The sequence below is a fragment of the Mycetomoellerius zeteki genome, unplaced genomic scaffold (assembly GCF_001594055.1).
Source record: "Mycetomoellerius zeteki isolate Tzet28-1 unplaced genomic scaffold, Tzet1.0 scaffold345, whole genome shotgun sequence".
Taxonomy (NCBI): domain Eukaryota; kingdom Metazoa; phylum Arthropoda; class Insecta; order Hymenoptera; family Formicidae; genus Mycetomoellerius; species Mycetomoellerius zeteki.
In genome coordinates, this window is record NW_017257333.1 from 150,552 (window position 1) to 166,492 (window position 15,941).

General features: G+C 36.3%; 1 protein-coding gene across 1 annotated transcript; it reads right to left on the reverse strand.

Moving 5' to 3' along the window:
• Positions 1–995: 995 nt before the first annotated feature.
• LOC108725421 (high-affinity choline transporter 1) lies at positions 996–15,941 on the reverse strand. Its single transcript, XM_018452442.1, is given in 14 exon segments — positions 996–1,456; positions 2,029–2,228; positions 3,292–3,355; positions 3,357–3,844; positions 3,920–4,188; positions 4,547–4,677; positions 4,999–5,102; positions 5,172–5,278; positions 5,367–5,604; positions 5,860–6,088; positions 6,414–6,642; positions 6,986–7,093; positions 9,114–9,343; positions 15,700–15,941. Coding segments are annotated over 13 exon segments (2,619 nt in total). The 5' UTR covers positions 9,292–9,343; positions 15,700–15,941; the 3' UTR covers positions 996–1,182.

The following is a 15,941-nucleotide window of genomic DNA, read 5'->3' on the forward strand; positions in this document are numbered from 1 at the left end:
GAATGCGATAACATAACAGTGACTACGTTTACACAACGTGCATTTAGGCCTATACAATAGATGTCCTTGTCTATCCTGTAGGTTAAACAAAGACACCTATCGTATAGGTTGCGGACTAAGCGCACGGTGTAAACGTAGCCAGTAACAGAGATTACAACACGTAAATTATCACAAATATATAAGCGTGTAATTTACCTTGTTCCTAATCCATAATACAAAACGTTCAGTATAAATTCTATTAACTATCGAGCCGGCACAAGCTGACTTTTCATCGATTGAGAAACTTCAGTCTCTCAATATACACATATACATATATCTCTCTCTTTTCCGTATATGTAAATTTGTGACAGTTCTAGATAGAATCTATCGTACAACAAACAGAATTACAGGATCGAGTACGCCAAGAGAGTGACGGGGCGGGTCTTATGATTGTCCTTATTGTTTCGTGTTCTCCAAGTATGCCTTAGAACAGGGACGTAACAGTGGAATAGCTGATGCAAGAGATTTGTTTTATACAACAAACACAATGTCGCAAACAAAGTTATACGTAGTGTTCTTAACTCGAGAGTAATCAATTATTTTTTTTTTACGTAAACGGTCCTGGATGTTTTTATATGCTAATTAAAATTATTGTTTACAGCATATTACATATATTATTAACTATTTACTGATATTTTAAAATTTAGAATATTATGAATATAAATATTTACTCACAATTTTCTCAAAAAAATTAAGTAGAAATTCTTAATAAATGTTAAGCACGTTAAGTAGTTTGTTATGTCAGTAAAAAATAAAAATTCTAAAAAATAAAAGTTCTAAAAAGTAAAAATTGATATAAAGTTTTTTATTGCAGGTTTTCAATGGAATTTCATATCTAAAAAAAATCGTAAAGAATAGAAATATAAAAATACTCCAGGTGATTATTCTCGGATTAATCAAAGTAGCCATCGTTGTTCTTATTCTTCCTATTCAGGAAAAAACTTTTCAATGCCCATTTTATACAAAACCTCATGCTTTTAATTTTGTTCTCTACCTCCTATCTAAAAAAAAGATATATAAGTTGATGAATGGAAAAACTACGGAACGATATTTTGCACCAGCTGGACGTGCCAATTTCGACTTCATAAAGTCCGTAAGTATCGTTTTCGATTCTGGAGATCCTATTAGTTACGGAATCCCGTTTTAGAATCTGCTGACGGCTTCGTCATCGGTGACGAAATAATTAGAACTTTTCGCGGCAGAACTGTACATGCTGAAGGTGGGACTGACAATCAGGCTGTTCGTGTTGCTGAGCTCCGTTTCGTTCGTCATCGACGAGTGCCTGCCGATTGTAGCCAGGCGCTTGTCCTTCCTTGCTAATGTCATACGGCAATCATCCGGCCTTAGTGGCATCGATGGATAATTCGGCTGTCTGGCGAGCGTTGTCAACGCCACTCGGTCGCCCGTGTCATTGAAGCTGCGCAAACGTTTGAGAAACATGACCGGAGAGAGTGTTCGATGATCGGATTTTTTACAGCGAATATTAAACTCTCTTTTAAGAGAGAGAATTCATTATAAGATATTTTCAACAGCACCCTATTATATCTATTATAGAGAATTATAATGTTTTCATTTTATCTTATATTGTATATACATAATTTTCATTACACTATGATGTTATTCTTTTTGATTTATGGATATCATGTATAAAATTGAATTTAATTAAATTTGAAATCCACAAATCTTACGAAATAGATCATTATAAATATTGAAAAGAAAAGATTTTCAGAGGATAATATTTTCATTGTACATTTCATTTCGTACATAATTATTATGCTATGATTTGTTGTAGGCAAAGTTAAATTCAAAAATATATTTTGTAAAGATGTAAATTTAAGAACGAAAGATTTTGAAATTTTTGTAGATTTTTTGTTTCTTGTAACATTAAGGTACGTAGATTTTTGTAAGATATTGTGTACCAAGAAGAAAGGATTCTGAAATCTTTTTATCTAATTTGCATTTCTCGCGTTTCATCATAGATATAGATACCTGTGATGTCGCACGATGCCCCTCTTTATCTTGCAATGCTCGGGCCCACTCTGTCCTTCAGCCGCGGTCCCATGGGTTTTGCATGCCTCTACCCCCATCGACGGCACGGGGGATAGAGAACCTGGTCCGTACGAGCTGCTGCTCTGTCTTCTGTCCAGAATGTTGACTAGTTCCACCGACGGTGTCGGTGAGAATGTGCTCTGAGGACACGCGGCACAAAATGTCGTCTCATGGGAGCTATGTATGGGAAGCTATGGGAAATCTACTTCAATACATACTCCAACAGCCACGCCAAGATTGCGAGATCGCACAGGATCTCTCTGAGGACCCTCGATTTTTTCAGGGTCCTCATTCTGCGAGGATCCTCCGGATCTTCACTATTTTTATTGATGAGCAATTGCGCTACTGACAAGTAACCAAACATATGCATAAAAATAATATATGCGTAAAATTCAATTAAGCAACCTAGACAAGCAAATAATGATTTTTTACATCTTCTGTCAAATGATAACAAAATGTTTCAGAATCATGTAGACTATGTAGAGGAAAGGAGGCGATCATGGAATAGATGGGGGGACTGTGAAATACCACGATATTTTGTATTATTGTTTGCGATGCATTCTAGGGGCGTCAAAATTACTTCTTATTATTAGCCTGTTTAGATGTTATAACATGACCAGATTGGCCATTAGTTTACTGCGTTATCGTAAGAGCTGCATTTCAGTTTAGCGTTTTACTCGAAGAACCTCTATTTATATTGATATCATTCTGTGATTAACAAACTTATAGCGAAAGTTATGTCGCATAAAATATATCTACTGAGTTATTTTAATAAAACAAAATGGTATTCCAATCCCTTCCCTTCCTCTACATTTCATTTGCTAATAAATTCTTTCTTTGAACGAAAACCTGCGATACACGGAGAAAAACAATAAATTAACAAAAGTAGTATTCATCAGCGTATTAAAATTAAATATCATGGGGAGAAGCTATACGGATGGGAAATACTAGGAGATAACCGAGACTTCGCGAGGTATCCTGTCTAAAGACTTCCCCGGAACCTCGTCATCTTTATTACGAACAGTCGTACCGCTGATAAATAAAAAAACATACACATAAGTAAAACCAGTATATAGAATTTAATAAACTAACTCATACAAATAACTGAAGATACAAAACAAAACGCGCGCAAAAATAAAACGATGGCCCGACTTGTCCCGGGCTTTATAAAGACGACGATACGTCGAGGTCGTCATCCCTCACCTGCAGCGACGGTCTCCGTAACGTGCCACCCTCCATACCGACGAGCTTCACGCCCTTCACGCTCTATATACTCCATGTTGCTTCTCTCGACGATGCTCATCCTGTCGTTCCGCGGTTTCTCGTTGCTGGGTCCGAGCTCGCAGCCCACTTTGGCGTAAGAAGGGGCACACGGAGTGATCGGAGTTGCCGGGATACCGATCGACCGGGTTGGCGAGAGTACTCCGCCCTGGGGACCAAGAGGACTCCGCAGATTCCTCACTGCAAGAATCTGTTCTCTGCATGCGTCGTTCTGTATCGGCGTGTACACCGGGCTCGCCATGGAAACGTGTCGCGCCGGCGTCGGCATCGCGCTACGCAGATTTTGCAGATTCTGGTTCGCTCGTTGCACAACCGACGTCCCGATGCTCTTTGCCTTCGACAGCTCGGCAAGATCGCTGTTGGTCATCGCGTCATCATCGCCGCGATCGACCGCGTTCTCGTGACCGCAGGTTCTTTCGTCGTCGTAAACGCATGTGCCGACGCCATCGCAGGAATCTATACCCGATGTTGATTTCTGAAAGAGATCGGTGCGTCATCGATCGACCTAGTACGCCAAACGAACAATACTTAATTTATGATTCATAATTACCGAGGATGAATCCATGAGAGTGGCGCCGGAGCTGCTCTGCATGACGCCCGGCTCCTTGGACTTCTTGGGAGAGTATATGTTCAGTACGTCGCAACATTGTGGAAAGTATCCTTTGCCAAGCAGAGTTCTGGTGAGAAAACTAGTGAAGAGTTGAGTGAAGAGGGCTATCATCATGACGGCAGTGCGAAAGGGAAACTTCTGGGTGCGCGTCTTCTTATCGTAGAACGGATATTCAATCAACGGGAGTATACCAAGTCCTCTTTCACCACCTGAAAACATTTACATGTTTAAGCATTTACTTATAAAATTCTAAATTTTTAGATGATATTTTAAACAGCTATATAGAAAAGATTTTATTTTTCAATGCTTGAAACAAATCATAAATTTTTTTTAATTCGCGGAAGAAACAATAAAAATGCTGCAAGTATTAAAAAGATTTCCCGGTCTTTTAAAGTGATGGAATAATAAAAATCTGAAATGTATCTAAAATATAAAAAAGAAATTTTACCACACTTTGTATACGTTTGAATAACAGAACGAAAAGAAAAGTCTTTAAATATTGTGTAATAATCTTATTTATATTGTTTGAATACAATAATTATTTAATAATTAGAAGTTGTCACTAACCACCAAGACGCAGGACGATAGCGATAAAATATCCTGCCAAACAGCCGTAAGTATCCACCATAGTAGGCCAATGGATAACGGCTAATAGTTGCGGGAACAGAACGACGTAGACGAGATCGGAACACAAGTACCTTCGAACAAAAATGCGACATATTTTTATACATTAATCGTTGTAATAATTAAATATATTCAATAAATGATAAGTTAATTAATTTCGTGAATAGAAAACGTGAAAAAATGTAAAAAGACTTTAGATAAAAATAGAAAGATCTTGATATTAAGAAAAAAGTAAAGTCGTTGACTGAGAAGGAGCTCATGTTTTCTATCAATTATTATTGCGGCTTAAAGAAAATTCTTTTTTAATCCCATTGCAATAATTGTCGGGACTTAGACGCGAGTAGTCTGTTGTACACGTCTGTTGTAAGAAAATAAAGAAAAATATGTTTACTTACGAAAGGTAGTAGACACTGCTGACCGTGAGAGCGACGAGAGTAGACAGTATGGAAACCGCAATTACGGCAATTCTTAAAACCCAATTTAGCTCACGTTCGGACGCCTGTAACGAAAGAGAGGCTTCAATGATGTTTGTTGGTGCCATCGATTAATTGGTATAAGTTACGCTTACTTTTGGTCGTATCGTGAGTTTGTAAACATTCCTGGTAAACATAGAGCTACTAGCTAGTATACTGGAGTCTGCCGAGGACATTACTGCCGCCGAGATCGCACCGAGACCTTTAGGAGATTGATACAATTGTAAAAAATAGACTCGAACAATCCTCTTATAACCAGAGAAGTAATTTTAGGATATATGAAAACCTACCAACAAAAGATACCCATTGAGGCGTGAGATATCGCAGGACCATCGGCATCGCGGCGTTTCCGTCCTCCGTACTGAACGTTCTATTATAGCCTGGTACCGAGGACCAATCGGTGGCACGAGCAACTACGCCAATTAAAGCTGATGGTACTGCGAGTATCAAGCAACCGAACATCGAGGCAATTGATAGAGTCGTTGCAACAGAAGTACTCTTAATACTTAGGATTCGTTGAAAATAACCCTAAAAAAGAAAATTGTTTAAAAAATTAATGATATTAAACTTGATGCAATATTAAATTATTACTCTACAACAAATAAATAAAACAAATAAATAAAATTAATTCTTTAGTAATTTTCTTAAAACGGCACGTTCTTTTTTATAATAGCATTATTAGATTTTAAGGTGCAGTTCGTTCTGTTTCGAATTTGTCAAATAAATAATCTGGCAGATGTTCGACTTGAATTTTATTGTCATCCATCTGAAGGATCAAATTACCTGCCAAGGTATACCACCGAACACCAACAACAGCATACCGTCCACCCATTCGCCCATATCCTCACTCTTCACATGTCCCAGCCAATCCCTCGGGGTCAGATGATGCTCAAATGATACCGCAGGATGTACCATGGAGAATGGGGCGGCTATCACTAAACCCAGCAGAATGCACAGCAGTTGCAGGGCGTCGGTGCACGCCACGGAATACAATCCGCCGAAGACTGTGTATCTGAAAGTACATTTCGTATTTCTTACCTTGCTCGTGTCTCAAGTTATGTACAAAGGATATATGTTTCCAAAGTTCTAAGAATCGCGCGAGCTATAAACCGATGGATAAAAGATACTCCTCAAAAGTTTGTTGAAGAAGGCCTAGAGAGAAAAATGGTTCCGAGTTGAGATAAAGTGTGTTCACACACAAGTTAAATGGGAACTATAATGAAAAACTACAATGTATGTTTTCAATTTCAATTCACTTGTACATACAATTCCTAAAACTTTAGAAACCGCCCTTGTATATCGAGCGTATCGAGCGTGACTGTTTCCGTTATCCTTACATGGCCGCTAAGAGTGCGGACGCACAAACACTGATGTTCGGATCAACGCCTGCGACGACGGCGAGCGAGCTTCCTAGGGCTCTTAGGACGGCGCCGCACCAAAATAGATCACCACACAGCGCCGGAAGGAAGAGCAAGCCTCCGATGCCCGCGCCGTACCGTTCTTGAAAAGGATCCAGCATCGTCACATACTCGGCCTTCCTCATCGGACGTACGAAAAGCATGGCGCCTACAATATAAATTTATTGTTGGATGCGACATTAATTTGCATGAAAATCAATGGTATAGAAGATATGAACAATTAAAGTGAGTTATTAGTTTCGATTTGTTTGCGATTTCGTTATATATACTCAAGAATTAACTCAAGGAACACACCAAGTCAAGAGAAAGTCAAATGATGATTTTTTGTTGCAAAATTTGTTACAAAAAGCTATTGATGTTAAGAATTAAAATAAAGTCATTTTGATTTTTTGTTGATTTTATGTGTTCCTTGGGAACCAGATTTATTTTTGCAATCATTAATCGCAATATTTTCTAAATAAGTATATTAAATATTTCCATGTGTGACGTACCGAAAATCAGGCTAAGGCTGTATCCGATGGGTACTTGACACCAAGCTAGACCTCTCGTAAACATGGCCTCGGCGGTTCCATTAACGAAAGCTCCTCCAACCCATGTCGCTGCACATATATATAATGAATAAAAGTAATCATAAAAGTAATCGCAAAAGTATTCGTATCCCTTCAGTAATTAACTTAAGATAATACTCTTAGGAAAATTTTTATCGATATTAAGAACAAAGGAAAGAAAACGGTTAGAAAAGAGTTAAAGGGTTGTAGAATCTCATAATATCTTAAGTTTGCTTTGAATTTTGAAGATGATCACTTCTTCACAGTCTGCTTAGACGTTATAATATAACTACTGGTTATTAATAATTTATTGTTGTTGTAAAATTTGCATTTCAGTTTTACAAGTGAATATCTATTAAATTGCTTCAATAAAACAAAATGATAACCCACTTTTTTCCTCTATATGTTACATTAAAGTTCTTCATTCTCATATATTACAACTGTCGAGATTTGTTACACCAAGATAAAATACGTCATGTCAGCGAATTTTTTTGCGTCAAGTTACACGCGTATAAATAGCGAAACAAATGCATGGTAAATTATTCCTATCTCGTTGTCCAGTTTGTACGAAGAAAGAAATGGGAAGGAAATGGGAAAGATAAACGAATCGTTGAGAGAGGGACGGAGTAGCTGGAAGAGGATGTACTTTGACATCACGTTTTTTTACAGATGCATATCTCGGTGTGGTCATTACGGTAATGGAGAATGCAAAGAGATATTCAGAACATGCAGTATAGGGGAAAAATGAGAAAATTTGACACGATTGAATGAAAGCAAAATACATAGGTAGCTTGTAAAAATAAAATGGATTAAAAGAAAACGACATAATCCATTTCACAAACACACAAAATCTCCTTTGCCTTGAAAATTGGAGCTAGATTAAAAATAGCAAAGTCAGAAATATATCCGCGAGAGAGAGAGAAGGCGAGAAGGAATTTTAAATAAGACAACTGACGCCGACGTGAAGATGCAACCTACACTTCCTTTTACGACGTCACTCCTTATACAGTACAAAGCGGTTGACGTGTGTCGATATTGGAGAAAATAAAATCGAGGCGTATACACCTTTTTACGAGATAATTTTGTAAAGTCTGACGGAAAATATAACAAGTCTAGAAAAGAGGCGTTTTAGACGCAGCAACTCATGGTAGATTATTAGTTCCATAAGTGAGTTCAATGCCTGCAGAGGCTGATATTTGTTGGCGACAATTTTTTGAAGTATATAGATTCTTAATTCTCGAAATTAGAAAAATTAATTCGCGTATTTCTATACCTTTTTTTAAACTGCTATAAAAAGATTACAACGTATTAAATGTCGAGAATTAAGAAAATGTAAGAAATAATACCATCCAATCAACAAACTCTTCGAATCGATCATGAAGGGACTCATGAATAGACGAAGGAACACAAAAGTCAACAAAAAATCAAAATGATTTTATTTTGATGCTTAAAATCAATAAACAGTCAAATTTTGTAATAAAAATCATTAGTTTGATTTTTTCTTGACTTGGCATGTTCCTTGGGAGAGCTTGCAGGCGCAATTTTTCTCTAATAATATCCACAGATTCCGATATCACATAAATTGATCCTTGACCTCATCGACTTTTCAAAGTGTTTCAAAACAGGAAATTTATATAATAGTTGATTCTAATCAGGGTCACGCATGGCACGATAAATAGACTTGGACTCAAAGTGCCCTTGTAATAAATTTTGTTTCAATTATTACGTGGACGAATTAAGGGGTCAACCCCAGCAGAACAACATGTCAGAATAAATGACATAAAATGACATTTTAAAATGACTCGTGACTGATCTACAAGTAGCTTTTAATAATCATTTTAGAACTGTCTTATAATGTCATCATGAATTTCTATTCAGCTCTCAGGTAAAGTTGAGCTTTTGGATTAAATTCTTAGATTTTTCCATGAAAAAGTTTAGTTAGGAAAATTCTACCGACACATTGCAGGTTTCGCCAAAGCGAAATTTACATTGAACGCGTAACGGTAACAAAACGGTAATGCAAAATTTATTTCTTTCCTTTTACGTGATTGAGGTATTCGAGGACAATTACCGATAAGGGTGAAGACACCGAGCAACGGGCCGAGACGTCGGTTTGCCAGCATCATGTCAGCCTGGAAGTGGCCCTGCGCGACTTGCCTCCTCTTGAACGCGGCGGCCCATACGCCAACGGCCAGCACCGCGACGTAGAACACGATCACGCCGATTACGCCTGTCACGTACACTCCCATTCTCCTCTTCGCACCGTACTCTCGTCCGCTTCCGGATGTGTAAGCTCTGCAACTGAATGATTGATAGTAAAAGTAACGTAATAGCTAGCATCGTCTACAAAGAGTCGCAAAGTACTTGTATTGTCTCAGTCATTCATGATGAGTAAAACGTCTATTTTTGTTGTTTTCTCTCTGTCTTCCTTAACGAAATTCGTTTTCCAAGTAGAATAAGTCACGGTAACGTCAAAATGACGTTAAATAGTAAATGATTGAATTATAAATAATTGAAAAGTGACTTTTAGTGATCATTTTAGAGTCATTTTGACGTTACTTTGATGCTATAATGAACTTTTTTGTTTTACTTGGGTTGACTGTAGATTCTTTTATTTCTTTTATAATAGCTTTATATGAACAATTTTATAAAGAAAGCATTCAAGATGTTTCTTGTCACTGGTTACAACATAAAGCTATATAAAGCCATAACAGCAGTGTAATGGTTAACCGGATGTACGTTATTATGTATTTGTCATATAAGATGTATGTCTATTGTAATATAATATGTATTATATTGTGAAATATCCGCATACAATTAAATATTTTATTATTGTACATCACTTTCTTTAACATTGTATGAATTTTTAATAAGTCTAATAATAAATACATTTAACAAATCTAATAACAGGATCATTACATCTGTGATCGGCAACGGAGAGACATGGAGGTATAGATACGCATGGATTAATCGGATGTAAAGCCGCTCTCTCGCGATCAATACCGCGTTAATTATTCCATCTCCTTAATTAACATTGCCGTACAAATAAGTCCGCGTAGATATGTCTCCACTCGCTAGTCAATACAAGAAGCTCCTGGCTTTTAATATTTAAAAATTGATGTCCACCATGAACTCGCGTTGGAAAGGCAATATGTTCCGAAAGAAGAAATTATTAATATTATCGGAAATATTAATTTACGAAATATATTAAATTTATTTCATAGATATTACATTGCGTTAGCAGACTGTTTTAATTGCATCAAAAGGAGTTTTAAAATCGTCAAAAAGAAGTACGATTTAACGCAGAAACGATTTAAATGCATATAAATAAGCAAATATACTCTAATTGTTTTCATATATCGCCGCTTTGATAGAAAAGCAATACGTTGAAATTAGCAACTTTAGCGTTTCTAAAATTTTGAATTAAAACGTGTACTTATATTAACTGTGTGTGTGTGTGCACAAATATAGTATAATTAAAACGTTGTTTAATTTAGGATTTTAAAGATTCTCTTCTGAGAAAAGTTGCTAATTTTAAGATGCGTTACGCACCTTATTGTTATTTTATTATTATTTTAAGATATGTTTTATACGTATATTTATATATATATATAATTGATTAAATTTATTACATTCCCAAGTAGCAGAGTAACATTGAAAGACAACATAATAGCATCTAATAGATTAAAATAGATGTTACGTCGTCCCTTGAGATTGCTTTATCTCTATTAATCTAAGTAGTGGAGCAACATCAAAATACGACATAATGACGTCTACTTTCTAAACATGCTCTAAACATGACTATATATAATATATTGTCTTTTAATGCCGCTCTGCTACTTGGGAATGCAGCAATCTATTCTTTAAGGACAAATGTTACAGAATGATTAATATAAATTCTTTTTACGAAAGAAAGATTGTATGATGCTGAGCTACTCTTTTCCTCGATATCGAGAGCTCTTTTAACCGTGCACGATAATTCCGTGACCGATGACATACAGGTTGACATTTACTATTGAGCACGTTTCGTGGGAGTCTGCGCCGAGGCAGCCCGTCGCTCTCTCGTGAAAAAGCTAATCGAGCGCGACGGCAATAGTATAACGCGGTTTAAAATTCAAGTGTGCCCCAGATATCAGACAGGATGGGTCGTGTACCCGGGCGAACGCGGTGCACCGAGTCACGTATAAAGTTCAGTCGAATTCCGTAACGGTCCTGCATTATTAACTTGCGCGAGACGGTGTTCTCTGGACCAAGAAGGGCGAGAAGCAGAAACGTGCCGCCGTTGACGAATAGAAACTCAAGTGCACGCACACATGACGGATTAGCGTGTACACGCACGCACATATACGTACAAACGCACGCGGAAACAAACCCGCTCAATGAGTAACGAGAAGGAAAGAAAGGAGCAAAAAGCGAGAGAAAGAGATAGATCGTTCACGATATTTACAGGGTGCTATCTCTAACGTAGTAATCCACGAACGAAAGTATGAAATGTCGAAAGATCGATGTCAGCCTTTATGTGAGATATCGGGAGACGTCTCTCTCCGATGCGAAATTTTTGCGCAAAATTCAGACAATATTGTCGCAAACCGTTCGAACCGAATTAAATAGGAACGCGCACGTCGGATGCTTTTACAATTCTAGTGCATATAAAAACCGTTTAGAGATTAAATTATTAAAGTTTTTTCATGACCGCATATACGGGAGAATGAGAGGTACGTTTGTTTCTCGCAGTTGGGAAACTATCGGCACGTCTCTTTTAAAACGCGCCTTTAAAGTGCGCTTTTACGTTACGCGCTTGCACGTGGACAGTTTTAGAATACAACCGCGTCAATTGATGATCTATTTAACATCCATGCTATAAAGAGACACATACCGCGGTTATATACTTAAACTTCAATAATCGATAAATATGCCTGATTGCAACATTTCCATTCCAAAATGATAATCTGACGGGGGAAATTAATTTAATAAAAAAATTTTAATGAAAAAAAAAGCAAAGGGAGATCTTGAATTCAAGGGAATATTTTTCTCAATTTAGAATTAATACTTTATGTAATAAAAATATACCGTTGTATATATATATATAATTATTCTTACGCGTTATAAATAATCTAAAATAAAAAGTTATTTGCAAATTAAGCTTCGAAGATAAAAGTGAGTTACGAAAAAGTTGTTTGTTTTTTATTTGCGGTTACGTGTATTTAATAAATTGATGTAAGTTTCAGATTTAATAGTTTGAATTGCCGAAGGTGATCGTAAAAATTTATGCGAAAAATGCCAATCAGCGCGTTCGTCTTTTTCCTGTTCTTCATATCAAAAACTTACACTTTTTAATTTATTTTCGAAAAATTGAAAGAAAACATTTCTATTATCGAGAATTGTGGTAGAAGCGTATTATCATTACATTTATGCTGCTGAACTCGTTGATACATGAAAGTGAGTAGTGCGATTGCGCTGTTCATTCAAACGGTTGAGTTATAAAAACATTTAATGCTGAGCATGAAAACTTAACAAAAATGGCTTTGGATTAAGTGTTTCGATAAGAACGATTAACGCCAGATTGAATTTTAATTTTTTTATTTAATATCCGACAAATGCAGTTATCTCGCTTTAAAAACGCGATGTCGATGGCGAGTAAATTTACTTCTTCGTGATAGGAAGTAATCTTTTGTCGATAATGTGCTCACGCCTATGATCTCATTATCTCACCGACGCAAAAATAGAAGAACAAGCTAATACATGCTTGGTCGTGATGAAGGGTAAGCAGCCTTCAAAAGGGTGAGGGAAAGAGAAGAAAAAGATGTGAGAGGCGACCGACGATAATTTTATGCAAAAGCGTCTTTCAAGGCTGAACAATCGTGGAAGAATTTTTCAACGGGATATTCCCAATTGAGAACATCACGGCCGGTTATAAAAGTCGAGGTAACGGGGTGGAAATATAAACGAAACTGAAATGAAATACGTGAACTATCATATATCGATTCTGCCACGATAGATGTTTAAAAATAGCGAACAAAAAATTATTATTGTTTATATTAAGTGTAGAAATTCGATTTGCTGTTATATTAGAGTTCGAAAAATTTGTAATAATTTACTCAATTACAGATAATTTTTCAACAAAATTAAAACATCACTTAAAATCAGCGTAAAAAGGACCAAATTCTAAGTCATATATTTTTAATTGGAAAAATGGTTTCGGAGAAATGTTTAGTTTTTTAAAGTTTTTTAAAGCATTTTAAAGTTTAAAATCTCGAATGAGTTTTCAAATATTTCAAAACTCATTTTTCTCGAGATCTTTTTCGGAGAAATTTCTTTACGAGGAAATGATATTATTGTACTGAGAGAATTATTCGCCATTAAATTCAAATTCTTCTGTCACAATTAAAAGAATTTTCCAATTAGCCTTAAAATTTACAAGAATTGGTTATATTGGAATTAATATAGGTATGAACTTAATAGTGGATAATTTTCTAACATAATAATACGTCACAAAGATGTGACTTTGAATCTTTTTTAACGCTGACTATAATTTTGTTAAGTAGACAATTATTAATTATAGATTATTAATTATTAGTTATAGATAATCTCTCTGTTCTTTTCTCTTTTTAATAATTTCCTGTTAATTTCTAATAGAACTTTTATGACTGATTTACTACTAAAGATTTATTATACACACACATAAAACGACATTGCTTTTTAAAGCGTTAAGATGCGCGAACTATGATAAATAATATACCATGTCATAAGTGTAGCTTGTCTTTAAATATTCACCATCGTCTTCAAGTATTATTTCAGCTTTAATATATCCGTCAGAGCAAAATATTTCGGTATTCAAATGACAGCTGCGGTTTCATCTCTCAAATAATACAAGAAACATAAATATCTTTAATTATGTTATTTCGATTTAATGAAAGTAGAGACGATGATTGAAAATTCGATCAAATTTTTACAATCACCTAATTTTATCGTACTTGTTAACAATTGACAAGGCATCATATACCTTTCAAATATACATTGATAGCTTCAAGTTTCAAATTAATGTTAAATTCCTCTCTTTAGCTTTCGAAATTAGACATACAAAATTTATTTAAGCTCATTTTCATGGAACGCTAATGGCGTTAATTGTTATTCGACAAATGCAAAAACATTGAATACAAAAGCATGTAACGTAATGCGATGGCATAATATGATCATTGAACTAAACAAAAATTCAATGTAAAACTGCTGTTGACAATATGTGCGTTATAAAATTAGAAGCGAAGTTTTAGCGAAAATAAAAAAAGAAGCTACGTTAGAAACAAGTACGTTATACCAGGTTCAAGAGATAGATCGCTCGTAAATCGCTAGCAATATTCCGTCAAGCTTCGTAAAAACTAGTGAGAACCAGAGAGAAACAATGATTCGTCTAAGCCGAAGTGCACTTGGCTCGCTCTCGACGCGAGTAAAATCAGCGCACACGGTTTATCTTTGAACACGAAAACCGGGCCGTTCGTTGCCAACTTTCCGTGCTAGTCAACGACTTACCATCGCAAACGCCAAGTAGCCGCGAATCGATCCGTGCTTTATTCTTCGATTCTATTCTCCGAGATAAACGTAAAAGAGGAAGACATCTAATTGCAGTTTTATTTCTATTTCAAATCTTTATTTCAAACGATCTCTCTGAATAATACAATGTGCAATAACGTGAGTGATAGCGTCGAACTTTCTTCATAATGGTATGTGTTGTATTCCTGCAGATTTAACAGTAGTGATAGTTTAGAAAACATTCCCCTGATCTTTGAAACTTTTAGAGCAAATGTCTCTCATTCCGAAGAGTGAAATCTTACTCTCAAAGATTGAAAAGTGAGCTACTCTTTTTCAAGACTGACTCAATTTTCACTCTTTAGAGTAAGATTCCGTTCCAAAGAATTCAGGGAGTAAGAACAATATAATGGACAAAGTGTCAGATTAAAGAATTCATTCCTTTTATTTTTAATGCAATGATCATATAAAGAGAAAGCGAATGAATTGGCTTCTTGAGTTTGTATAACTATTTGAAACCGTCTACGCCCAATTTTAAGTAAATGGAGAATTACGATAAAAAGGAGTTGTTAACATTGATAGCTCGAAAATCATTGGAAAAGATATAAAAAAGCACGTGTTTTTAGTTTGCTTACAATATTACTAATTTAATTAACATTTTTATTTGAAACGTTATTACCATTATCCATATCTTTCGTAGGAAGAGATATATAAAGCCTATATTCTTTTTACATACTTCAGAATTGAACTTCTTGCATGGTTCATCTTTCTTTTTTTTCTTTTCACATTGACTAATGTTCAGATTTCCACCCAAATGTCATCCAGATATCATTTTATCCTTGCTGTTCACCGAATATTAAGGATCGAATGATACCAGGAAGACATTTAAGTGGAAATCTGAACATATAGCCTTGGAGAGAAAAGGATAAAAGCTGAACAGTGTACGGTTCACAATCTTGTCCCATATGTGTAGGATCCAAAATCGGATTCTCAGGAATTGTACAGGTGTACGTGCCTGATTGAAGTTTAGGCGTAGCATCGGGCAGGGTAAAGAGTGGAGCAAACGAGAGAAGGAGAAAAAGAGAGAAAGACAGAAAGAGAGGGGAGTGAAAATTCGGAGTCGTATTACTTACCACCGGCTACCCCTGCAAAATCACGTAGCGCATCCCTTTCACGCGGACGTACCCATCCCACCGTGTGTGCCTCGATTTCCTTTTCGCCGCGACGAAAAGCTCTCGCCGAGGGAGGAAATCGGCTCCTCTTGCGGCACGCGGATGCAGCCTCGCACACTCCGTCCGGGCGTTAGCCGTGCGACAGAGAGAGCCCAGGCAATACGACTGAATCTCTTCTACGAATTCAGCATCCCGCACGGTTA